Raw genomic sequence first — 24,601 nt, forward strand, 5'->3', positions numbered from 1 at the left:
CCAGTGGTCGTGGGTTCAAATCCCGGCTCTGCCAACTGTCAGCTGGGTGACCTTGGGCGAGTCACTTCACTTCTCTGGGCCTCAGTTCCCTCATCTGGAAAATGGGGATGAAGACTGTGAGCCCCCCGTGGGACAATCTGATCACCTTGTATCCCCCCAGCGCTTAGAACAGTGCTTTGCACACAGTAAGCGCTTAATAAGTGCCATCATTATTAATAAATACGATTGAATGAATGAATGAAGCGCTCAATAAATACGACTGAATGAATGAATGAGTGGATGAATGAAGGGCTGATTGTTGGAGCGTGGGGCAACCCGATCACCTTGTATCCCCCCAGCGCTTAGAACACTGCTTTGCACATAGTAAGCGCTTAATAAGTGCCATCATTATTAATAAATGCGATTGAATGAATGAAGCGCTCAATAAATACGATTGAATGAATGAATGAGTGGATGAATGAAAGGCTGATTGTCGGAGCGTGGGACAACCCGATCACCTTGTATCCCCCCAGCGCTTAGAACAGTGCTTTGCACATAGTAAGCGCTTAATAAGTGCCATCATTATTAATAAATGCGATTGAATGAATGAATGAAGCGCTCAATAAATACGACTGAATGAATGAATGAGTGGATGAATGAAGGGCTGATTGTCGGAGCGTGGGACAACCTGATCACCTTGTATCCCCCCAGTGCTTAGAACACTGCTTTGCACATAGTAAGCGCTTAATAAGTGCCATCATTATTAATAAATGCGATTGAATGAATGAATGAAGTGCTCAATAAATACGATTGAATGAATGAATGAGTGGTTGAACTAGACTGTCTCTATATGTTGCCAGCTTGTACTTCCCAAGCGCTTAGTGCAGTGCTCTGCACACGGTAAGCGCTCAATAAAGCAGCGTGGCTCAGTGGAAAGAGCCCGGGCTTTGGAGCCAGTGGTCGTGGGTTCAAATCCCGGCTCTGCCAACTGTCAGCTGGGTGACCTTGGGCAAGTCACTTCATCATCATCATCATCATCATCAATCGTATTTATTGAGCGCTTACTATGTGCAGAGCACTGTACTAAGCGCTTGGGAAGTACAAATTGGCAACATATAGAGACAGTCCCTACCCAACAGTGGGCTCACAGTTCACTTCTCTGGGCCTCAGTTCCCTCATGTGGAAAATGGGGATGAAGACTGTGAGCCCCCCGTGGGGCAACTTGATCACCTTGTATGCCCCCAGCGCTTAGAAGAGTGCTCTGCACATAGTAAGCGCTTAATAAGTGCCATCATTATTAATAAATACGATTGAATGAATGAATGAAGCGCTCAATAAATACGACTGAATGAATGAATCAGTGGATGAATGAAGGGCTGATTGTCAAAGCGTGGGACAACCTGATCGCCTTGTATCCCCCCAGCGCTTAGAACACTGCTTTGCACATAGTAAGCGCTTAATAAATGTTATTATTATTATTATTATTATGGGATTATTATTATTATTATGGGTTCTAATCCCGGCTCCGCCAACTGTCAGCTGTGTGACTTTGGGCAAGTCACTTCACCTCTCCGGGCCTCAGTTCCCTCATCTGGAAAATGGGGATGAAGACTGTGAGCCCCCCGTGGGGCAACCTGATCACCTTGTAACCTCCCCAGCGCTTAGAACAGGGCTTTGCACACAGTAAGCGCTTAATAAATGCCATTATTGTTATTATTATTATGAATGAATGAATGAAGCGCTCAATAAATACGACTGAATGAATGAATGAGTGGATGAATGAAGGGCTGGTTGTCGGAGCTTGGGACACCCTGATCACCTTGTATCCCCCCAGCGCTTAGAACAGTGTTTTGCACATAGTAAGCGCTTAATAAATGCCATAATTATTATTATTATTATTATTATGGGTTCTAATCCCGGCTCCGCCAACTGTCAGCTGTGTGACTTTGGGCAAGTCACTTCACCTCTCTGGGCCTCAGTTCCCTCATCTGGAAAATGGGGATGAAGACTGTGAGCCCCCCGTGGGACCACCTCATCACCTTGTAAACTCCCCAGCGCTTAGAACAGGGCTTTGCACACAGTAAGCGCTTCATGAATGCCATTATTATTATTATGAATGAATGAATGAATGAAGCGCTCAGTAAATACGACTGAATGAATGAATGAGTGGATGAATGAAGGGCTGATCGTCGGAGCGGGGCGGGCGCCGCGGGCTGAGGCGGGGGGGGAGGGGCGGGCCGGCGCGCGTCTGCGCATGCGCGCCCCCGCGCGCGCTTGTCCCGTGTCCCGGCGGCCACCCGGGGGCGCCCGCGAGCCCGGGCTCCTTCCCGCCGTTGGCCGCAGGACGAGGTTGGGGCGCGGCGCTGAGGCTCCCCGACCACCGCCCGGTAAGTCCGGCCCGGACCGGTCTATGGCGCCCCCGCCTGAGGCGACCCCACCGGCACGGGGATCCTCGGGGGCGGGCGGCCTTTCCCCCTACGCTCAACGGCACCGCCCTTCTCCACAGCCCCCCCCCTCCCCTTCCCCGCGGGGGCTGCGGTGCCGGCCGAGGCGGGGGGGGGCGCGCGCCCCCCCCACCCGGCGCGCAGGCGCACCTTCGCGTTCGGCGGTGGCGGTTAAAGTCGCGCGTGCGCGTCTGACGTCACGTCGTTTCCCTCCGTCCCGCCCCCCCTCCCGCGCGCGCGCGGCGGCGTCCTCCTCACTCATTCATTCATTCATTCAGTCGTATTTATTGAGCGCCTACCGGGAGCAGAGTACAGGGGGAAGTACAGGTTGCCAACCTACAGAGACAGTCCCTCCCCACATCCGCCAAGCTCGCTCTCTTCCTCCCTTCAAGGCCCTTCTGAGAGCTCACCTCCTCCAGGAGGCCTTCCAAGACTGAGCCCCCTCCTTCCTCTCTCCATCCATCCCCCGTCTTACCTCCTTCCCTTCCCCACAGCGTCTGTATATATGTTTGTACATATCTATTACTCTATTTATTTATTTTACTTGTACATATCTATTCTATTTATTGTATTTTGTTAATATGTTTGGTTTTGTCATATTTATTACTCTATTTATTTATTTATTTATTTTACACCTCCTCCAGGAGGCCTTCCCAGACTGAGCCCCCACCTTCCTCTCTCCTTCGTCCCCCTCTCCATCCCCCCGTCTTACCTCCTTCCCTTCCCCACAGCACCTGTATATATGTATATATGTTTGTACATATTTATTACTCTATTTATTTTACTTGTACATATCTATTCTATTTATTGTATTTTGTTAATATGTTTGGTTTTGTCATATTTATTACTCTATTTATTTATTTATTTTACACCTCCTCCAGGAGGCCTTCCCAGACTGAGCCCCCACCTTCCTCTCTCCCTCGTCCCCCTCTCCATCCCCCCGTCTTACCTCCTTCCCTTCCCCACAGCACCTGTATATATGTATATATGTTTGTAGATATTTATTACTCTATTTATTTTACTTGTACATATCTATTCTATTTATTGTATTTTGTTAATATGTTTGGTTTTGTCATATTTATTACTCTATTTATTTATTTATTTTACACCTCCTCCAGGAGGCCTTCCCAGACTGAGCCCCCACCTTCCTCTCTCCCTCGTCCCCCTCTCCATCCCCCCGTCTTACCTCCTTCCCTTCCCCACAGCACCTGTATATATGTATATATGTTTGTACATATTTATTACTCTATTTACTAGTACATATCCTATTTATTTTATTTTGTTAATATGTTTGGTTTTGTCATATTTATTACTCTATTTATTTATTTATTTTACACCTCCTTCCCTTCCCCACAGCACCTGTATATGTTTGTACAGATTTATTAATCTATTTATTTATTTTACTTGTACATATCTATTCTATTTATTTTATTTTGTTAATATGTTTGGTTTTGTCATATTTATTGCTCTATTTATTTTACACCTCCTCCAGGAGGCCTTCCCAGACTGAGCCCCCTCCTTCCTCTCCCCCTCTCCATCCCCCCCGTCTTACCTCCTTCCCTTCCCCACAGCACCTGTATATATGTTTGTACGTATTTATTACTCTATTTTACTAGTACATATCTATTCTATTTATTTTATTTTGTTAATGTTTGGCTTTGTCATATTTATTACTCTATTTATTTTACTTGTACATATCTATTCTGTTTTATTTTGTTAATATGTTTGGTTTTGTTCTCTGTCTCCCCCTTCTAGACTGTGAGCGCACTGTTGTCTCTATATGTTGCCAAGTTGGACTTCCCAAGCGCTTAGTACAGGGCTCTGCACATAGTAAGCGCTCAATAAATACGATTGATTGATTGATTGACGGCCCCTACCCAACCAGTTGGCCCACATGGGGCTCACAGTCTTAATCCCCATTATACAGATGAGATATCTGAGGCACAGAGAAGTGAGGTGACGTGCCCAAAGTCACACAGCTGACAAGTGGCGGAGCCGGGATTAGAACCCATAATAATAATGATGGCATTTATTAAGCCCTTACTATGTGCAAAGCACTGTTCTAAGCGCTGGGGAAGTTACAGGGTGATCAGGTTGTCCCACGTGGGGCTCACAGTCTTAACCCCCATTTTATAGATGTGGTAATTTAGGCACAGAGAAGTGAGGTGACTTGCCCAAAGTCACACAGCTGACAAGTGGCGGAACCGGGATTAGAACCCATAATAATAATAATAATGGCATTTATTAAGCGCTTACTATGTGCAAAGCACTGTTCTAAGCGCTGGGGAAGTTACAAGGGGATCAGGTTGTCCCACGTGGGGCTCACAGTCTTAATCCCCATTTTCCAGATGAGGTCACTGAGGCCCAGAGAAGTGAAGTGACTTGCCCAAAGTCACACAGCTGACGACAAGCGGGGGAGTCGGGATTAGAACCCATGACCTGCGACTCCCAAGCCCGGGCTCTTTTCCACCGAGCCCACTTTGCTTCTCTAAGTACTCTGCTAAACACTGGGATAGATGCAGTACAATCAGATTCATTCATTCATTCAATCGTATTTATTGAGCGCTTACTGTGTGCAGAGCACTGGACTAAGCGCTTGGGAAGGACAAGTTGGCAACGTATAGAGACGGTCCCCACCCAACCAGTGGGCTCACAGTCTAGACGGGACAGAGAACAAAATAAAATAGATATGTGCAAGTAAAATAGAGTAATAAATCCGTGCAAACATATATACATATATATATAGGGGCTGTGGGGAAGGGAAGGAGGGAAGGCGGCGGGGAGGGGGCTCAGTGTGGGCCCCCTCATCGTCGTCGTAGAATCGGGCTTCCGCCATCTTTCCTCGCACTCAGGCAGGCGGCCAGGCGGGCGCGTGCGTGCGTGCGTCTGACGTCACGCCGTTTCCCTGCGGCGGCGTCCTCCTCCTCCTCGTCGTGTTTGAATCGGGCTTCCGCCATCTTTCCAGCGATCAGTCAGGCGGCCAGAGGGGCGCGTGCGTGCGTCTGACGTCACGGCGTTTCCCTCCTGCCCCGCCCCCCCGGCGCGCGCGGCGGCGTCCTCCTCCTCCTCCTCCTCGTATTTGAATCGGGCTTCCGCCATCTTTCCGGCGCTCAGTCAGGCGGCCAGACGGGCGCGTGCGTGCGTCTGACGTCACGCCGTGTCCCTCCGGCCCCCCCCCGCGCGTGGCGGCGTCCTCCTCCTCGTCGCCGTCCTATTTGAATCGGGCTTCCGCCATCTTTCCAGCGCTCTGTCAGGCGGCCGCCCAGTCGCGTGCGTGCGTCTGACGTCACGCCGTTTCCCTCCTCCCGCGCGCGCTGCGGCGTCGTATTCGAATCGGGCTTCCGCCATCTTTGCAGCGCTCAGTCAGGCGGCCGCCCAGCCGCGCGCGTGCGTGCGTGCGTCTGACGTCACGGCGTTGCCCTCCGTCCCGCCCCCCCCGCCCTGCGCGCGCGCGGCGGCGTCCTCCTCCTCCTCCTCCTCGTCGTCGTCGTATTTGAAGCGGGCTTCCGCCATCTTTCCATCGCTCCGTGAGGCGGCCGCCCAGACGCTTCTGGAAGGTAGCGGGCGCGGGGAGGAGGGAAGGCGGGAGGAAGAAGGGCGGCGGCGGCGGCCACGGCGCCCTTTCCCTCAGCCCGAGCCCCGGCCATCTTTTTTCTCCTCAGGGGCGGCCGCGTGTGAGGACAGCGGAGGCCCGCTCCCCTTCCTTACCCGCCATTTCGCCCCCCTCATTCACTCCGTCCTATCTAGTGAGCGCCTACTGGGCCCGCACCACTGGCCTAAGCGCCCGGGGAGTCCAATAGGGTCGGTCCCCATTCATTCAGTCGTATTTAGGGAGCGCCTCCTGTGTGGAGAGCACTGGACTGAGCGCCTAGAGAGACGGTCTCCATTCATTCAGTCGTATTTAGTGAGCGCCTCCTGTGTGGAGAGCACCGGACTGAGCGCCTAGAGAGACGGCCTCCATTCATTCAGTCGTATTTAGTGAGCGCCTCCTGTGTGGAGAGCACCGGACTGAGCGCCTAGAGAGACGGTCTCCATTCATTCAGTCGTATTTAGTGAGCGCCTCCTGTGTGGAGAGCACCGGCCTGAGCGCCTAGAGAGACGGTCTCCATTCATTCAGTCGTATTTAGTGAGCGCCTCCTGTGTGGAGAGCGCCGGACTGAGCGCCTAGAGAGACGGCCTCCATTCATTCAGTCGTATTTAGTGAGCGCCTCCTGTGTGGAGAGCGCCGGACTGAGCGCCTAGAGAGACGGTGTTCATTCATTCAATCGTATTTAGTGAGCGCCTCCTGTGTGGAGAGCACTGGGCTGAGCGCCTAGAGAGACGGTCTCCATTCATTCAGTCGTATTTAGTGAGCGCCTCCTGTGTGGAGAGCACTGGACTGAGCGCTTAGAGAGACGGTGTTCATTCATTCAATCGTATTTAGTGAGCAACTCCTGTGTGGAGAGCACTGGACTGAGCGCCTAGAGAGACGGCCTCTATTCATTCAGTCCTATTTAGTGAGCGCCTCCTGTGTGGAGAGCACTGGACTGAGCGCCTAGAGAGACGGTCTCCATCCAGTCGTATTTAGTGAGCGCCTCCTGTGTGGAGAGCACCGGACTGAGCGCCTAGAGAGACGGTGTTCATTCATTCAATCGTATTTAGTGAGCGCCTCCTGTGTGGAGAGCACTGGGCTGAGCGCCTAGAGAGACGGTCTCCATTCATTCAGTCGTATTTAGTGAGCGCCTCCTGTGTGGAGAGCACTGGGCTGAGCGCCTAGAGAGACGGTCTCCATTCATTCAGTCGTATTTAGTGAGCGCCTCCTGTGTGGAGAGCACTGGACTGAGCGCTTAGAGAGACGGTGTTCATTCATTCAGTCGTATTTAGTGAGCGCCTCCTGTGTGGAGAGCACTGGACTGAGCGCCTAGAGAGACGGCCTCTATTCATTCAGTCCTATTTAGTGAGCGCCTCCTGTGTGGAGAGCACTGGACTGAGCGCCTAGAGAGACGGTCTCCATCCAGTCGTATTTAGTGAGCGCCTCCTGTGTGGAGAGCACTGGGCTGAGCGCCTAGAGAGACGGTCTCCATTCATTCAGTCGTATTTAGTGAGCGCCTCCTGTGTGGAGAGCACCGGACTGAGCGCCTAGAGAGACGGTCTCCATTCATTCAGTCGTATTTCGTGAGCGCCTCCTGTGTGGAGAGCACTGGACTGAGCGCCTAGAGAGGCGGTCTCCATTCATTCAGTCGTATTTAGTGAGCGCCTCCTGTGTACAAAGCACTGGACTAAGCGCATGGAGAGACGGGCTCCATTTATTCAGTCGTGTTTAGTGAGCCCCTACCGTGTGCAGAGCACTGTCCTAAGCGCTTGGGAAGTCCAAGTCGGCAACATAGATGGTGTCTATTCATTCAGTCGTGTTTAGTGAGCGCTTACTGTGCAAATCACTGGACTAAGCGCTTGGGAAGTCCAGGTCGGCAACATAGACGGTCTCCAGTCATTCAGTCGTATTTATTGAGCGCTTACTGTGTGCAGAGCACTGGACTAAGCGCTTGGGAAGTCCAAGTCGGCGGCATGGAGAGACGGTCCCTACCCAACAGCGGGCTTACAGTCTAGAAGGGGGAGACGGGCAACAAAGCAGAACATATTAATAAAATAAATATGTACAAGTAGAGTAATCTGTACAAACATGGTGCTGTGGGGAGGGGAAGGATGGGTACGTGTGTTTGTACATATTTATTATTAGTCTATTTTACTTGTACATGTTTATTCTATTTTATTTTGTTACTACGTTTTGTTTTGTTGCCCGTCTCCCCCTTCTAGACTGTGAGCCCGCTGTTGGGTAGGGACCGTCTCCAGATGTTGCCGACTTGGCCTTCCCAAGCGCTTTGTACCCAGTAAGCGCTCAATAAGTACGATTGAATGAGTGAATGAGAGGAAGGTGGGGGCTCAGTGTGGGAAGGCCTCCTGGAGGAGGTGAGCTCTCAGGGGGGCTTTGAAGGGAGGAGGAGAGCTAGCTTGGCGGGTGTGTGGAGGGAGGGAGGGTGTTCTAGAACGGGGAGGGTGGGGGCCGGGGGTCGACAACGGGACAGGCCATCCGTCCCGGGCCGTCCCCCCCGCCATCGGGCGGTTACTACAGTGCTCTGCACACAGTAAGCGCTCAATAAATACCATTGAATGAATGAATCGCCCCCCCGCCCTTCATCCATCCATCCATCCCTCCCGGGGGTCGGAGGGCCTTGGGAGCCGGGACAGGCCCGCGCGGCCCGGCGCCATTTGCGCCCCATTCATCCCGCCACCCACCCGCAGACCGCGCTCCATGTGCTGGGGAGGAGGAGGAGGAAGAGGAGGAGCACGAGCCGACGCCCGCCCCTCCCGCCCGCCCGCCCGCTCATTCATTCATTCGGTCGTATTTATTGAGCGCTTACCGTGTGCGGAGCCCTGGGCTAAGCCCGGCCCGCGGGGACCCCGTCCGCATGGCAGCAGCGTGGCTCAGTGGAAAAGAGCCCGGGCTTTGGAGTCGGGGGTCGTGGGTTCAAGTCCCCGCTCCGCCAAGTGTCAGCTGTGTGACTTTGGGCAGGTCACTTCTCTGGGCCTCAGTTCCCTCATCTGGAAAACGGGGATTGAGACTGTGAGCCCCACGTGGGACAACCTAATTATCTTGTATCTCCCCTAGTGCTTAGAACAGTGCGTGGCACATAGTAAGCGCTTGACAAGTACCGTTATTATTATTATTATTATTAGCCCCTTCGCCCCACCCCGATGCGGCCCTCCCTGCCTGCCCCGTCTTCTCTTATCCTGCCGTGCTCTCACTGCTTCTGTCCCGTCTGTCCTCCTCCCTCACAGGAACCGTCTACCATGGCTGCTCAAGGAGAGCCCCAAGTGCAGTTTAAGGTGGGTATCCGGGGTGGGGGTGGGGGGCATGAGGGCCAATTGCCCCCCATGGCCCAGCGGCGAGAGCCTGGCCTTGTGTGTGTTGGGGGGGTGATTGATCAGAGGGCCCGGGTTCGAATCCCCCCCTACCACTTCGCCTCAGCTCGGACTAGGCCCGACTCACCCGGCCCCTCCAGGCCCCATTCGTTCAGTGCAATCATTCATTCATTCATGTTTATTGAGCGCTGACCGTGTGCAGAGCACCAGACTAAGCGCCTGGGAAATACAAGTCGGCGACAGAGACGGTCCCTACCCAACAACAGGCTCACAGTCTAGAAAGGGGAGACAGACAACAAAACAAAACACGTGGTCAGGGGACAAGTCATCAGAATAAATAGAAGTAAAGTTAGAGGCACATCACTGACAAAATAAATAGAATAGTAAATATGTACAAGTAGAATAATGGAGTAAAAAAATCTGTACAAATCACAGAGTGCTGTACTAAGCGCTTGGGAAGTCCAACGGTCCTTACCCAAGGACGGGCCTCAGTTACCACGTCTGGAAAATGGAGATGAAGACCGGGAGCCCCACCTGGGGGACCTGATGACCTTGTATCTACCCCGGCACTTAGAACAGTGTTTGCCACATAGTTAGCACTTAATAAATACTGTTGTTGTTATTATCAGTTAAAAACGTGCTCCCACCCACAAGGCAGGCTAGCTGCTTCGGTGCATCGTTATCCCGATCAAAACCGCGGTCTTTTACCTCTGGGAAAGGGGCTTGCCGTTTCACCGGTGCAGGGTGGCTGTAAACTGTTCTGGGTTTCTTGGCACAGGGAGGGAGGGGTCTAATACCAGTCTTCTCTGTAACTTCTTGGGGTGCCTATAACCGTAGCCTCTTAAGGACCACACTGAGCTGATTTGCTGTACCTTTTTTTTTTCCCATTCCAAGTACAAAACTGATGTTTGACATCTCCTTTGTGTCTCTGCCTTCTACAGCTTGTGCTGGTTGGCGATGGGGGTACCGGAAAGACCACGTTTGTAAAGCGCCACTTGACTGGTGAATTTGAGAAGAAGTATGTAGGTATGTGGGAAAAGTACCAACCGCTTGTATATTTCTGGTTTTCAGTGTGACTCCGCTGTCTAAAGATCACAATTTGTATTCCAGCTACTTTGGGTGTGGAGGTTCACCCTCTGGTGTTCCATACTAACAGAGGGCCTATCAAATTCAATGTGTGGGATACAGCCGGGCAGGAGAAGTTTGGTGGTCTGAGAGATGGCTATTACATCCAAGGTAAGGTGGCTGATTTTATTCTCGTTAGGGTGTACGCTTTGTAATCCCGCACTCCCCCCCAGGTTACTAGTAGTGACAGTGTTTAGAAAGTAAAAGGTGGTTTACTTGTGTCAGCCTCATAAAACACTACAGCCTTTGAGATTCAGAACGCGATCACTAAAATAGGTGTGCTATGGGGTGGGTCTTTCAGATTAAATCCACAGTGACTGACCGTCTGACGTTCAAGAACTAATATTTTTTTTCATCGTCACCAAGAATAAAGTTCGCTCTTTAACCTCATTTGAACAGCAGATGAAATTCCAATTTACCCTTTTAGATTCTCAAGCAATTTGGTTTTCAAGTTTGGGGGCCGATTAATGATACTGAAGACTAGGTTTTTAATGAGAAGATTGTAAATGTCTAGCATCGGGAAGTGGTGGGTACACAACTGACACGCCTTACTGGTTGAATTTGCTTTTCAGCTCAGTGTGCCATTATCATGTTTGATGTTACTTCAAGAGTTACTTACAAGAACGTACCCAACTGGCACAGAGATCTGGTACGGGTATGCGAAAACATCCCAATAGTCTTGTGTGGCAACAAAGTGGATATCAAGGACAGGAAAGTCAAAGCAAAATCCATCGTCTTCCATCGGAAGAAGAATCTCCAGGTATAACGTAAAGGGCATTTTTAAAATGGGAAAGTACGCCTCGTGGAAAGAGCATGGGCTGGGGAACCGGGGGCCTCCTGGCAAGTCGCTTCTCTCTGCCTTGGTGTCCTCATCCGTAAAACGGGTATTAAACGCCTGTTCACCCTCCCTAGACTGGGCCCTTAGTGGGATAGAGACTGACCTGATTAACTTGTATCTATTCCAGTGCCTGACATTGAACTTAACAAATGCCACAAGTAGTAGTATTAAAATTCTGACTCGTACAGATTAATTTACTGCCCGTTTTCAAATGCTGAGTTGGTCTAGATTTTTGGAATTTTTGTTTGACGCTACAGGCCTTGACAAATTTTAAATCCATATACTCCCCTCCCCCCATCTCTCAAAGGTTATTTGTGGTGTCCATGTAAAAATTGGAGCTGTAGTAATCACCCAGATAGTTTCTCTTAAGCCATCGGCCAAGCCCGGAGCCTTCAGTTCCTAAAACGTGCATTGTGATAGGCCGTAGTCTAGACTGCGGGCCCCTTGCCGACGGGATATATTAGGTCTGTTCTACACCCCCAAGCGCTTATTCATTCATTCATTCAATCTTATCGCATGCTTACTGTGTGCAGAGCACTGTACTAAGCACTTGGGAAGTACAAGTCGGCAACATAGATGGTCCCTACCCAACAACGGGCCCACAGTGGTCTGCACACTGAGTGCTCAGTAAATCCCATTGATAATCTAAAACAGCATGTAACATAGTGTAGTGTCTGGTGAAGAATCTGGCTCTTATTACCCACTTTTTTATGGTGGTTGTTAAAACGCTTACTATGTGCTGGGCACAGAAAATGAAGCGACTCAATTCAAGGTCACACAGCAAACAAGTAGTGGAGCCAGGATTGGAACCCAGATCCTTCCGACTCTCAGGCCCGTGCTCTATCCTAGGCCCTGCTGCTTTTCGCCAAACATGAGGTTTATTATCTATGAAGGTTAAACCCCTGGTACTAATATTGGCTGTATGTCTCTCTCCCTTTTTTTTTTAATAAAAAAAAATAGTACTATGATATTTCTGCCAAAAGTAACTACAACTTTGAGAAGCCCTTCCTTTGGCTCGCTAGAAAGCTAATTGGCGATCCCAATTTGGAGTTTGTTGCCATGCCTGCGCTTGCACCACCAGAAGTTGTCATGGACCCAGCACTGGCGGCACAGTACGAGCAGGACTTACAGGTATCCAAAGTTGCAATGGTTGACTACTGGGAATTAACTGGTTCGGACACAAGTAACACCGAGTTACTGGCATGCGGTGAAAAATCTTGGGAAACTCCCCATCATCTTTCTCCTCCTTTTCCCCCAGATTGCTCAGACAACCGCTCTCCCCGATGAAGATGACGACCTGTGAGGAATTGAAGCTGGAGCCCAGCGTCAGAAGTCTAGTTTTATAGGCAACTGTCCTGTGATGTCAGTGGTGCAGCGTGTTTGCCACTTTATTATATAGCTGAGCAGAACATGTGCTTAATCTTTGGGATGCTGAAGGAGATGAATGGGCTTCGGAGTGAATGTGGCAGTTTAAAAAAAAAAAAAATATTCCTTCATATTTTGGACCTGCGTATTTAGCTGTTTTTGGACTGCAATTACTTTCCCCTTGAGTTTCAACTGTAAGACTGCTGCAGTCACATCACAATATTCTGTGGTGAATCTTGTTTGTTACTGTCATTCCCATTCCTTTTTCGTTTAGATCATAATAAAGTTGTATTTGAAATATCTAAGCAAGTGAACTTTTATCCATTACCAGTATTTTTAAAACTGTCTAGGATGGTATGAGATGTTACACCGTAGTCTTAAAGTACTTTTACATCCTGTCATTTCACTTGGTATAATTTGATTTTTCTCATTCCTAATAATCCAGCTGGCGTATTCTGTACATCAGAAAACAAAGCTAATAGCTAAAGGGTGGCTGCTTAAAAGCTGCTCACCTGCCTTCGAGTAGATGGTGACAGCTTGGCCAAGCCGTTAACTGTGAAAGAACCAACCCCTCTAGCAGTTACTATGCCAAAATGATATTTCAGATGCCCAATAGATCGCTCCTCTGGAAAGCTGAGCGTTGGAAGGGAGTACATGAACCGTGTACCCTTTGCCAATCGGCTGCTAGAATAAAACTTGGAATTTTATGTGACTATATCTTGGATGCTGCTTAACTTGTATTTTATTAATTACCCTGGGAGGCCAAAAAAGGAACGTTTGAGGTGGGATACCTGGAAAGGGAGTTTTACTTTCGGTGTTCAACCGGGCAGTGGTAACCGAGAAAATGGCCTTATTGAACTATATTTAAAAAATACGCAGTTTAAACTTGAGGACGCTAGTCTTGTTTTGGCCTAAACCTAGTCATTGAAAACTGAAAAAAGAAAAAAAAAAAGCATTCAAGCTTGCTGTAGTCTTGCATGAGGTTCATAAGTAGATAAATGAAACTCAAAACTTGCGACTGTGGATTTGGAAAGCTGTATGCTAAATTCGAGTCAAATGACCCTGACTATAATATGGACCATTGTAACATTTTTCAGCAACGCGGTAACCGAAGATGAAGCCTTGGAACATCAGTTCTGTACTTTGGGTTCCAGAATAAAGTGAAACATTCTTCATATTCAGTGTAGTTTTCTGCACTTGTTTTACCAGGTTTTCAGAACTTTATTAAGTAATCTTACAAGGGGTGAGTCTTGTCATGAAAAAAAATGCAAACTGCAGGGATTCTGCAAACTGATTCTCTTCCTTCCCCCACCACCCAACAACGATGAAGGAGATGGCTCAGATCTAATAATGTTGGCATTTATTAAGCACTTACTATATGCTAAGCACTGATGTTTCTGGGAGGGATCTAATGTTTTTGGGAGCATCTAGGGGGTCTTCCCAAGAGAATCCGGCAGTGAGCCAGGAATGCAGGCTGGGTTCTTCCGTGAAATTTGCAATGCCCCATGTGGGGCAGGGACTGCCTGCTCTGATTGTGGCGTATTGCCCACAGTGCTTGGCACAGAGTGAGTATTTAACAAATCCTCACCATATAAAGAAAAACCTACATTATGCTTAATTCTACATATGTGTTCTTCCCCAATCTACCATCTTCTGATGGAGCCACAGACTGCTCATGTGGGATCCAGTTTTGTGTTTGCTGTGACTTATCGTGGGTTGTGAAAGGCCAAGCACAGAGATGTGTAATGGGCCCATTAGGGGATTAGGAAGCATTGTTCGGAAAAACATTTTTAATGGTGCATCAGGAGACTTTAAGGCACACTAGAAATATATGAAGAGTTAATTTCCTTGGGTAACAGTGTTAACTCTTGTCAAGCCGTTACTGTCTTGTAGTTCAAATTTGAAATGCTTAAAAACTAGAGGGTGGGGCTTAGGGAAGATATTTTGTCTAAGAACTGGATATTAAAAGTCCAGGTCAGAGAAATGGCTGGATTTTTCCACTTGATCCCGTCTTGAATCTTGAATAATTTCTTAAAACAGCGGAGCCGGGTTTGTCTTTTATGTGGAGACCCCATCTAGTGGGAAGTCATACATGGAAATATCTTTTAGGTCAATGCATGGTCTGATTTGGCCTCTCAGTGAATCCTAATTTGGTCCCCCTGATTAGCATCTCGATGTGGGCCTGGTTCAAAACTCCCCTCTGATTCCCAACTCTCCAGAAGCTGGCATTTCGGACAGCGGGAGGGGTTTGCTTTGCTACATTTCAGCATCTTCTGAGTGCAAATTAAGTATGACTTCCATGAAATAGGTGTAGCAAAAGAGGTTTGTGACTAAAGCAGAAACCAAAGCAGTAAGATTGAAATTTACGGTCAACCCTCAGACTTACCTCCTGAAGACCACTTTGTCAGAGCATTAAAGAGTGGAACCGATTTTTTTTTTCTTTTTAAATGGTATTTATTCATTCAACTGTTGAGTGTGCAGAGCACTGTACTAAGCACTTGAAAGTACAATACGGTAATAAAGAGGCAATCACTATGCCAGTGCTGGAGTAGATAATTGGATTGGGCTCAATTGTAATCCTTATTTTACAGGTGGAATAACAGGCGCAGAGAAGTGAAGTGGCTCGCCCAAGCCCACAGAGCAAACAAGTAGCAATTTCCCTAAAGGGGCAATGTTGTAAATGGGTTCCTGAAACTGTTTAATGCCTTATCAAATTTATCACCACTGACTGCCTACTCTGGGCAAGGCACTGTAACAAAGTGCTTGGAATCAATCAATCAATCGTATTTATTGAGCGCTTACTGTGTGCAGAGCACTGTACTAAGCGCTTGGGAAGTACAAGTTGGCAACATATAGAGACAGTCCCTACCCAACAGTGGGCTTGGAAGAGTTTAATACTCGATAAGATCCCTTTCCTCAAGGAGTTTACAATCTAATATGTGAGGGAGATGTTGATGTTGAATCAATAAATATGATTGATTGGTTGATTGATTGATTGAAGTTATAGATGGGCAGAAGTAATGGCAGCATAAAGATTAAAGTGCTCCCAGGGAGTGTGCATACCCAAGTTTTCAGGGGCCATGCAAATTCTAATTGTTAAAAAGTCCCCCAGAATTATTCACTCAATTATAGGTAACAAAGCTACGTGAAAGTATTTATACCGTAAATAGCAATCGCTGACAATCACAAAAAGCTTAAAAGTGCAGTACAGCGCTGTACTTATTCGTTCAGTTGTATTGAGCGCTTACTGGGTGTGGAGCACCCAGTCGCCACACTATGTTGCCAGCTTGTACTTCCCAAGCGCTTAGTACAGTGCTCTGCACACGGTAAGCGCTCAATAAATACGATTGATTGATTGATTGAGCACTGTACCAAGCTCTTAGGGGAGTACAGTACAACAATAAACAGACACATGAGGCTTTGAAGGCTGGGAGAGTAATTTTTGGATCCAGGCTAGAGGCAGGGCTTGTGCAAAAGTCATGTCAAATTCCCTTCTGGGCATTCTCGCCTAGCAGCACCTTAGTACAGTGCTCCGCACGAACACTATTACTAGCGGGAGGGCTTTGTCGATAGTAAGCGCTTAACAAATGCCATCATTTATTTATTTATAGGAGAATAGCAGTCGGGGGTTCCAGATGATTTCCCTGACTTCCCGGACCCAAGCCCAGCTGGGCCAGACGGGGCCTGAACAGTCCTAATACGAAGTCATCATCAATCGTATTTATTGAGCGCTTACTGTGTGCAGAGCACTGTACTAAGCGCTTGGGAAGTACAAATTGGCAACATATAGAGACAGTCCCTACCCAACAGTGGGCTCACAGTCTAAAAAGAAAAAAACCCTAGGCCCCAGTGAGAAGTCAGCGGGAAACCACAGCGCGTTCATTTTGGGAGGGAAGAACTTCGTACGTAGCCACTGTATCCCCCTCAATCCATCAGTGGTATCTATCGAGCACTTAACTGTGTACTGAACTGTACTTAAAGCACTTGTGAGAGGACAGTACAAAACAGTCTTCTAGACTGTGAGCCCACTGTTGGGTAGGGACCGTCTCTATATGTTGCCAACTTGGACTTCCCAAGCGCTTAATACAGTGCTCTGCACACAGTAAGTGCTCAGTAAATACAATTGATTGACAATACACTACAGTAGATACAGCTGGTCCCTGCTCAGAAGGAGCTTACAGACTAGATGCGAAGTTCAATATTGTGTCTACAAAGAGCGTTCCGAAGCATTTGTTGACCATAATGATGAACTGATTTACAAAAGTGAGAGCTAGAAGCCGGGAAAATATGGGATCAGAAAAAGTGAAAAGTACACAAACATCCCCACTCCCTGTCTCCGCCCCGAGCAATGTATTCACTCATTCATTCATCATCATCATCATCATCAATCGTATTTATTGAGCGCTTACTGTGTGCAGAGCACTGTACTAAGCGCTTGGGAAGTACAAGCTGGCAACATATAGAGACAGTCCCTACCCAACAGTGGGCTCACAGTCTAAAAGGGGGAGACGGAGAACAAAACCAAACATACTAACAAAATAAAATCAATAGAATAGATATGTACAAGTAAAATAGGTAGAGTAACAAATATGTACCAACATATATACATATATACAGGTGCTGTGGGGAAGGGAAGGAGGTAAGATGGGGGGATGGAGAGGGGGACGAGGGGGAGAGGAGGGAAGGGGCTCAGTCTGGGAAGGCCTCCTGGAGGAGGTGAGCTCTCAGCAGGGCCTTGAAGGGAGGAAGAGAGCTAGCTTGGCGGATGGGCAGAGGGATTGGGGGCATTCCGGGCCCGGGGGAGGACGTGGGCCGGGGGTCGATGGCGGGACAGGCGAGAACAAGGCCTAACGGTGAGGAGATTAGCGGCAGAGGAGCGGAGGGTGCGGGCTGGGCTGGAGAAGGAGAGAAGGGAGGTGAGGTAGGAGGGGGCGAGGGGATGGACAGCCTTGAAGCCCAGGGTGAGGAGTTTCTGCCTGATAATTCATTCAATCGTATTTATTGAGCGCTTACTGTGTGCAGAGCACTGTACTCAGCGCTTGGGAGGGTACAACAATAAACAGACATATTCCCTGCCCATGAACGAACAGTCTAGAGGGAGGGAAAAAGGCATCTCCCTCCTCCCTGACCACTGGACAAGACAGAGCCTGAGAGCTCACCTCCTCCAGGAGGCCTTCCCAGACTGAGCTCCTTCCTTCCTCTCCCCCTCGTCTCCCTCTCCATCCCCCCCATCTTACCTCCTTCCCTTCCCCACAGCACCTGGATATATGTTTGTACATATTTATTACTCTATTTATTTGACTTGTACCTATCCTATTTATTTTGTTAGTATGTTTGGTTTTGTTCTGTCTCCCGCTTCTAGACTGTGAGCCCACTGTTGGGTAGGGACTGTCTCTATATGTTGCCAGCTTGTACTTCCCAAGCGCTTAGTCCAGTGCTCTGCACCCAGTAAGCGCTCAATAAATATGATTGATTGATTGATTGATAAACACCTCTGCTGGTATGCCTTGCTGCCACCTCAAATTCAACATGTCTCTGAAGCTGAACTTCCCCTCTTCCCTCTGAGACTAACTTCCGCCCCTTACTTTCCCATCTCTGTCCACAGCTCCTCAAATCCCCTCTGCCCCGGAGGCCTGCAATTTTGGCATCCTCGACTTTTTACTGTTTCAGTTTTCACAATTAACTGCTACATTTTATCGGTGCTTCCTTGTTTGTTTGTTTTTGGTATTTGTTAAATGCTTACTATGTGCCAGGCACTGTCCTAAGCGCTGGGGTAGATACAAAGTAATCAGGTTGGACACAGTCCCTGACCCACATGGGGCTCACACTCTCAATCCTCATTCTACAGATGAAGTAACTGAGGCAAAGAGAAGGGAACTGTCTTGCCCAAGGCTCCACAGCAGACAAGTGGCAGAGTCTGGATTAGAACCCAGGTCCTGTTGACTCCAAGGCCAATGCTCTACCTTGCCCAGACTGTCCCCTTCATCCATTAATTAATTAATTCATTCATTCATTCAATCCTATTTCATGAATGCTTACTGTGTGCAAAGCACTGTACTAAGTGCTTGGGAGAGTACGATATAACAATAAACAGACGCATTCCCTGCCCACAACAAGTTTACAGTCTAAAGGAGCCACTTCTTTCAGCTACCATTGTGATCTAATGGTCTAATGATCCTCGTCCCCCTCTCCATCCCCCCCATCTTACCTCCTTCCCTTCCCCACAGCACCTGTATATATGGATATATGTTTGTACATATTTGTTACTCTATTTTACTTGTACATATCTATTCTATTTATTTTATTTTGTTGGTATGTTTGGTTTTGTTCTCTGTCTCCCCCTTTCAGACTGTGAGCCCACTGTTGGGTAGGGACTGTCTCTATATGTTGCCAATTTGTACTTCCCAAGCGCTTAGTACAGTGCTCTGCACATAGTAAGCGCTCAATAAATACGATTGATGATGATGATGATCTAAGATTTTGTCACAGCAGGGTTTGAATACGGCATAGTCCTCCCAACCTCCTGCCTCCTTCCATGTTCCACAATCACTGGAAACACTGTATTTCACACACCTCCCCAACCCCCAGACACCTTTTTTTTAATGGTATTTAAGTGCTGACTAAGTGCACTGTTCTAAGCACTGGGGTACGTATGTGTTAGATCAGATACCGTGCCCGTCCCATCTGAAGTTCACAGTCTAAATAGGAGGGAGAACAGGTATTTAATATTTTATCTTGTTAGTATGTTTGGTTTTGTTCTCTGTCTCCCCCTTTTAGACTGTGAGCCCACTGTTGGGTAGGGACGTCTCTATATGTTGCCAACTTGTACTTCCCAAGCGCTTAGTCCAGTGCTCTGCGCACAGTGAGCGCTCAATAAATACGATCGATGATTTTAAACCAGGAGGCCTTCCCAGACTGAGCCCCCTCCTTCCTCTCCTCCTCCTCCCCCTCTCCATCCCCCCTGCTTTACCTCCTTCCCTTCCCCACAGCACCTGTATATATGTATATATGTTTGTACGGATTTATTACTCTATTTTACTTGTACATATCTATTCTATTTATTTTATTTTGTTAATATGTTTTGTTTTGTTGTCTGTCTCCCCCTTCTAGACTGTGAGCCCGCTGCTGGGTGGGGACCGTCTCTATATGTTGCCAGCTTGTACTCCCCAAGCGCTTAGTACAGTGCTCTGCACACAGTAAGCGCTCAATTAATACGATTGAGTGAATGAATGAATGTTGCCAGCTTGGACTTCGCAAGCGCTTAGTACAGTGCTCTGCACACAGTAAGCGCTCAGTAAATACGATGGAATGAATGAATGAACAGCAGGCAACTGGCGGAGCTGGAATTAGAACTCATGTCTTCTGATTCCCAGGGTTTTGTTCTCTGTCTCCCCCTTTTAGACTGCGAGCCCACTGTTGGGTAGGGACTGTCTCTATATGTTGCCAACTTGTACTTCCCAAGCGCTTAGTACAGTGCTCTGCACACAGTAAGCGCTCAATAAATACGATTGATTGATTTCCACTAAGCCAAGCTGCTTATTCCAATGCCGCTACACCTTCATCCATTTCCCTATGCAACAAGTAAAAATCCATTATGCATTCATTCATTCAATCGTATTTATTGAGCGCTTACTGTGTGCAGAGCACTGTACTAAGCGCTTGGGAAGTACAAGTTGGCAACATATAGAGACAGGCCCTACCCAACAGCGGGCTCACATATTGGCAGCAGTTCCTTACTGCTACTACTCATAATAGCGATGTATTCGTTACGCACTTACTAGATGCCAAGCACTGTACTAAGCACTGGGGTGGATACAATATCAGTTGATCAGAATAATTCCTGCCCCATGTGAAGCTCACAGCCTAAACGGAGAGGGAGAACAGTTGTAATAATCCCCAGTTGTAATAATAATAATGATAATGGTGATATCTGTTCAGCCCTTGCTATCATCATCATCATCATCATCAATCGTATTTATTGAGCGTTTACTATGTGCAGAGCACTGTACTAAGCGCTTGGGAAGTACTAATTGGCAACATATAGAGACAGTCCCTACCCAACAGTGGGCTCGCAGTCTAAAAGGGGGAGACAGAGAACAAAACCAAACATACTAACAAAATAAAATAAATAGAATAGATATGTACAAGTAAAATAAATAAATAAATAGAGTAATAAATATGTACAAACATATATACATATATACAGGTGCTGTGGAGAAGGGAAGGAGGTAAGATGGGGGGGATGGAGAGGGGGACGAGGGGGTAAGCCCTGTGCCAAGCCCTGTTCTAAGCAGTGGGGTAGTAATAATAAGAATAGTGATAGCATTTATTAAGCGCTTACTATGTGCAAAGCACTGTTCTAAGCGTTGGAGAGGCTACCAGGTGATCAGGTTGTCCCACACGGGGCTCCCAGTCTTAATCCCCATTTTACAGATGAGGTAACTGAGGCCCAGAGAAGTGAAGTGACCTGCCCAAAGTCACACAGCTGACAATTGGCGGAGCCGGGATTTGAACCCGTGACCTCTGACCCCATAGCCCGGGCTCTTTCCACTGAGCCGCGTTGTCCCACATGGGGCTCACAGTCTTAATCCCTATATTACAGATGAGGTAAATGAGGCCCAGAGAAGTGAAGTGACCTGCCCAAAGTCACACAGCTGACAATTGGCGGAGCCGGGATTAGAACCCACGAGCTCTGACTCCCAAGCCCGGGCTTTTCCCGCTAAACCAGTTGTACAGATGAGGAAACTGAGGCACATTAGCCTTTTCAGTCACACAGTCACTCAAATGAGAATTCAATCGCCAGTGGCATCTATTTTGAAAACGGACAACTACATATTGTAAATTACTCTTTGACTCATCGATTAGATTATTTGATTGTAAGTGCCCTGGGTCAAGGGAACCTGTGAATTGCTTCTATTATACGTTTATCTCCCCCAATAGAGTGTGAACTCCTGATCAATCAATCAATCAATCGTATTTATTGAGCGCTTACTGTGTGCAGAGCACTGGACTAAGCGCTTGGGAAGTACAAGCTGGCAACATCTAGAGACGGTCCCTGAACTTTGTATTTTCCAAGTGGGCCAAACCAAGTTGGCCCTCAATAAATGCAATTACCTTGATCAACACTTCTACTACTACTACTAGTAATAATGGTGGCATTTATTAAGCGCTTACTATGTGCAAAGCACTGTTCTAAGCCCTGGGGAGGTACAAGGGGATCAGGTTGTCCCACGGGGTGGGGGTGGGGGGGCTCACAGTCAATCCCCATTTTACAGATGAGGTCACTGAGGCACAGAGAAGTTAAGTGACTTGCCCGAGGTCACACAGCTGACAATTGGCAGAGCCGGGACTTGAACCCATAACCACCGACTCCAAAGCCCGGGCTCTTTCCACTGAGCCATGCTATTAGTACTAGCCTTACCTCCTTCCCTTCCCCACAGCACCTGTATATATGTATATATGTTTGTACGGATTTATTACTCTATTTATTTATTTTACTTGTACATATCTATTCTATTTTATTTTGTTAATATGTTTGGTTTTGTTGTCTGTCTCCCCCTTCTAGACTGTGAGCCCACTGTTGGGTAGGGACCGTCTCTCTATGTTGCCAACTTGTACTTCCCAAGCGCTTAGTACAGTGCTCTGCACACACTAAGCGCTCAATAAATACAATTGATTGATTGATTAGTAGTACTACTACTATACTACTTTCCCAAGTGCCTTGTTCAGTGTTTTGCACACAGTAAGCGCTCAATAAATACGATTGATTGACTGATTGTTTTGCCTTCAGGAGAGCCTCAATAAATGCCACTGATTGAAAGCAGGTTCTACCATTAATCAATCAATCAATCAATCATATTTATTGAGCGCTTACTATGTGCAGAGCACTGTACTAAGCGCTTGGGAAGTACAAATTGGCGACATATAGAGACAGTCCCTTACAAGACTGTGAGTTCCTTGTGGGCAGGGAACAGGTCTAGCAACTCTTATATTCTTTCCCAAGTGCTTAGCTGAGTGATCTGTGCACACAGAAAACAATAAATATGATTGATTGATTGATAAATTTCGAGAAGCTCAGCAGCGTGGCTCAATGGAGAGAGCACGGGCTTGGGAGTCAGAGGTCATGGGTTCTAATTCCGGCTCCATCACTTCTAGACTGTTGGGTAGGGACTGTCTCTATATGTTGCCAACTTGTACTTCCCAAGCGCTTAGTACAGTGCTCTGCACACAGTAAGCGCTCAATAAATACGATTGATTGATTGATTACCAGCTGTGTGACTTTGGGCCAGTCACTTCACTTCTCTGGGCCCCCAGTTACCTCATCTGTGAAATGGGGATTAAGACTGTGAGCCCCCGAGACGGACAACCTGATCACCTTGTACCCTCCCCAGTGCTTAGAACAGTGCTTTGCACATAGTAAGCACTTTTAATAAATGCCATTATTATTATTATTATTATTCTCTGGGCCCAAGTTAACTCATCTGTAAAATGGGGATTAAGACTGTGAGCCCCACGTGGGACAACCTGATTACCTTGTATCTCTCCCAGCGCTTAGAACAGTGCTTGGCACATAGTAAGCACTTAACCAATACCATTATTATGATTATTATATTCTCCATCCTGTTATCATGATGTTCCATTTTCTGCCTTGACTCAATTGCACCAGTATCCTCACTGATACTCCTGTCCAAAATTGCCTTAATTTAGCATTCAGTTCTAAAAATTGCTCTACGTGCATCTTTCCAGTGGCCTCCAATATTTTCATAAAGTCTCTGAAAACTGCAGAAAGTTCTTGATGTTGCTCTCCGCCCTTTTCCTGTTTTTGATCGGCTGCGAAGATCATCCTGTCGCGCCATGCTATGATCCTAATTATCACCCGTTTATTTTTTCCCAGCGTTTAGTACGATGCTTTGTGCGCAGTAAGAGCTTAATAAATATTAGTACTACTACTATTACTATTACTACTATTACTATTAGACTGTGAGCCCACTGTTGGGTAGGGACCGTCTCTATATGTTGCCAACTTGGACTTCCCAAACACTTAGTACAGTGCTTTGCACACAGTAAGCGCTCAATAGAGAAGCACTGTGGCTCAGTGGAAAGAGCCCGGGCTTTGGAGTCAGAGGTCATGGGTTCGAATCCCGACTCCACCACATGTCAGCTGTGTGATCTTGGGCAAGTCACCTTCTCTGGGCCTCAGTTACCTCATCTGTAAAATGGGGATTAAGACTGTGAGCCCCACGTGGGACAACCTGATCACCCTGTATCCTCCCCCGCGCTTAGAACAGTGCTTTGCACATAGTAAGCACTTAACTAATGCCAACGCTCAATAAATACGATTGATTGATTGATTGATTGATTGACCCAAAGTCACAGCGTGATCCTGGGGGTTGTCTCTGCTGCCTCTCCTCTCTCCTGCCCAGACATCACTCTACTGCCTGGATCATTTTTCTGAAAAACCATTCAGTCCGTATATTCCCACTCGTAGGGACTGTCTCTCTATGTTGCCAATTTGTACTTCCCAAGCGCTTAGTACAGTGCTCTGCACATAGTAATCCGCTCCCTCAACTCTCCGATCTCCGGCTATAATGTCTACACTCCGCTCTTTTAATGCCAACCTACCATCTGTACTGAGATCTCATCTCTCCCTCCACCGACCCCTTGCCCAATTTTAATATATTGTACTCGCCCAGCTGTCTAGTACGATGTTCCGCTCACTGTGAGTACTCAATATATGCCATCGATCACTTGAAGTACGCCACCATCATCATCATCATCTTCAGGAAGAAAGGAGAAAGATCAGAGTGAGACAATTACTTTTATTGATGACAGGACCCTAACCAGAGAACTCAATCAATCAATCAATCGTATTTGTTGAGCGCTTACTGTGTGCAGAGCACTGTACTAAGCGCTTGGGAAGTACAAGCTGGCAATATATAGAGACGGTCCC

The 24,601-nt window shown here is 47.6% G+C and overlaps 1 protein-coding gene across 2 annotated transcripts; it reads left to right on the plus strand.

The window, feature by feature from the left end:
• The first annotated feature begins 2,309 nt into the window (after positions 1-2,309).
• On the plus strand, positions 2,310-13,826 carry RAN (RAN, member RAS oncogene family). Of its 2 annotated transcripts, none has more exons than XM_038762945.1 (7): positions 2,310-2,366; positions 9,240-9,287; positions 10,265-10,349; positions 10,434-10,559; positions 11,021-11,208; positions 12,247-12,417; positions 12,545-13,826. In XM_038762945.1, the coding sequence occupies exons 2-7, from the start codon at positions 9,252-9,254 to the stop codon at positions 12,587-12,589; spliced, it is 651 nt and encodes a 216-aa protein (XP_038618873.1). In that variant the 5' UTR covers positions 2,310-2,366; positions 9,240-9,251; the 3' UTR covers positions 12,590-13,826. The 2 variants fall into 2 exon arrangements, with proteins under 2 accessions (XP_038618873.1, XP_038618874.1); XM_038762946.1 differs by lacking the exon at positions 2,310-2,366 and adding an exon at positions 5,843-5,980.
• Positions 13,827-24,601: the final 10,775 nt, after the last annotated feature.

Source organism: Tachyglossus aculeatus, chromosome 21 (assembly GCF_015852505.1).
Source record: "Tachyglossus aculeatus isolate mTacAcu1 chromosome 21, mTacAcu1.pri, whole genome shotgun sequence".
In the NCBI taxonomy this organism is placed as follows: Eukaryota; Metazoa; Chordata; class Mammalia; order Monotremata; family Tachyglossidae; genus Tachyglossus; species Tachyglossus aculeatus.

Coding starts and splice junctions, on each gene's coding strand:
- RAN (XM_038762945.1), top strand. CDS start 9,252: ATGGCTGCTCAAGGAGAGCCCCAAGTGCAGTTTAAG. Junction 10,560..11,020: donor AGATGGCTATTACATCCAAG/GTAAGGTGGCTG, acceptor TTTGCTTTTCAG/CTCAGTGTGCCATTATCATG. Junction 12,418..12,544: donor AGTACGAGCAGGACTTACAG/GTATCCAAAGTT, acceptor CTTTTCCCCCAG/ATTGCTCAGACAACCGCTCT.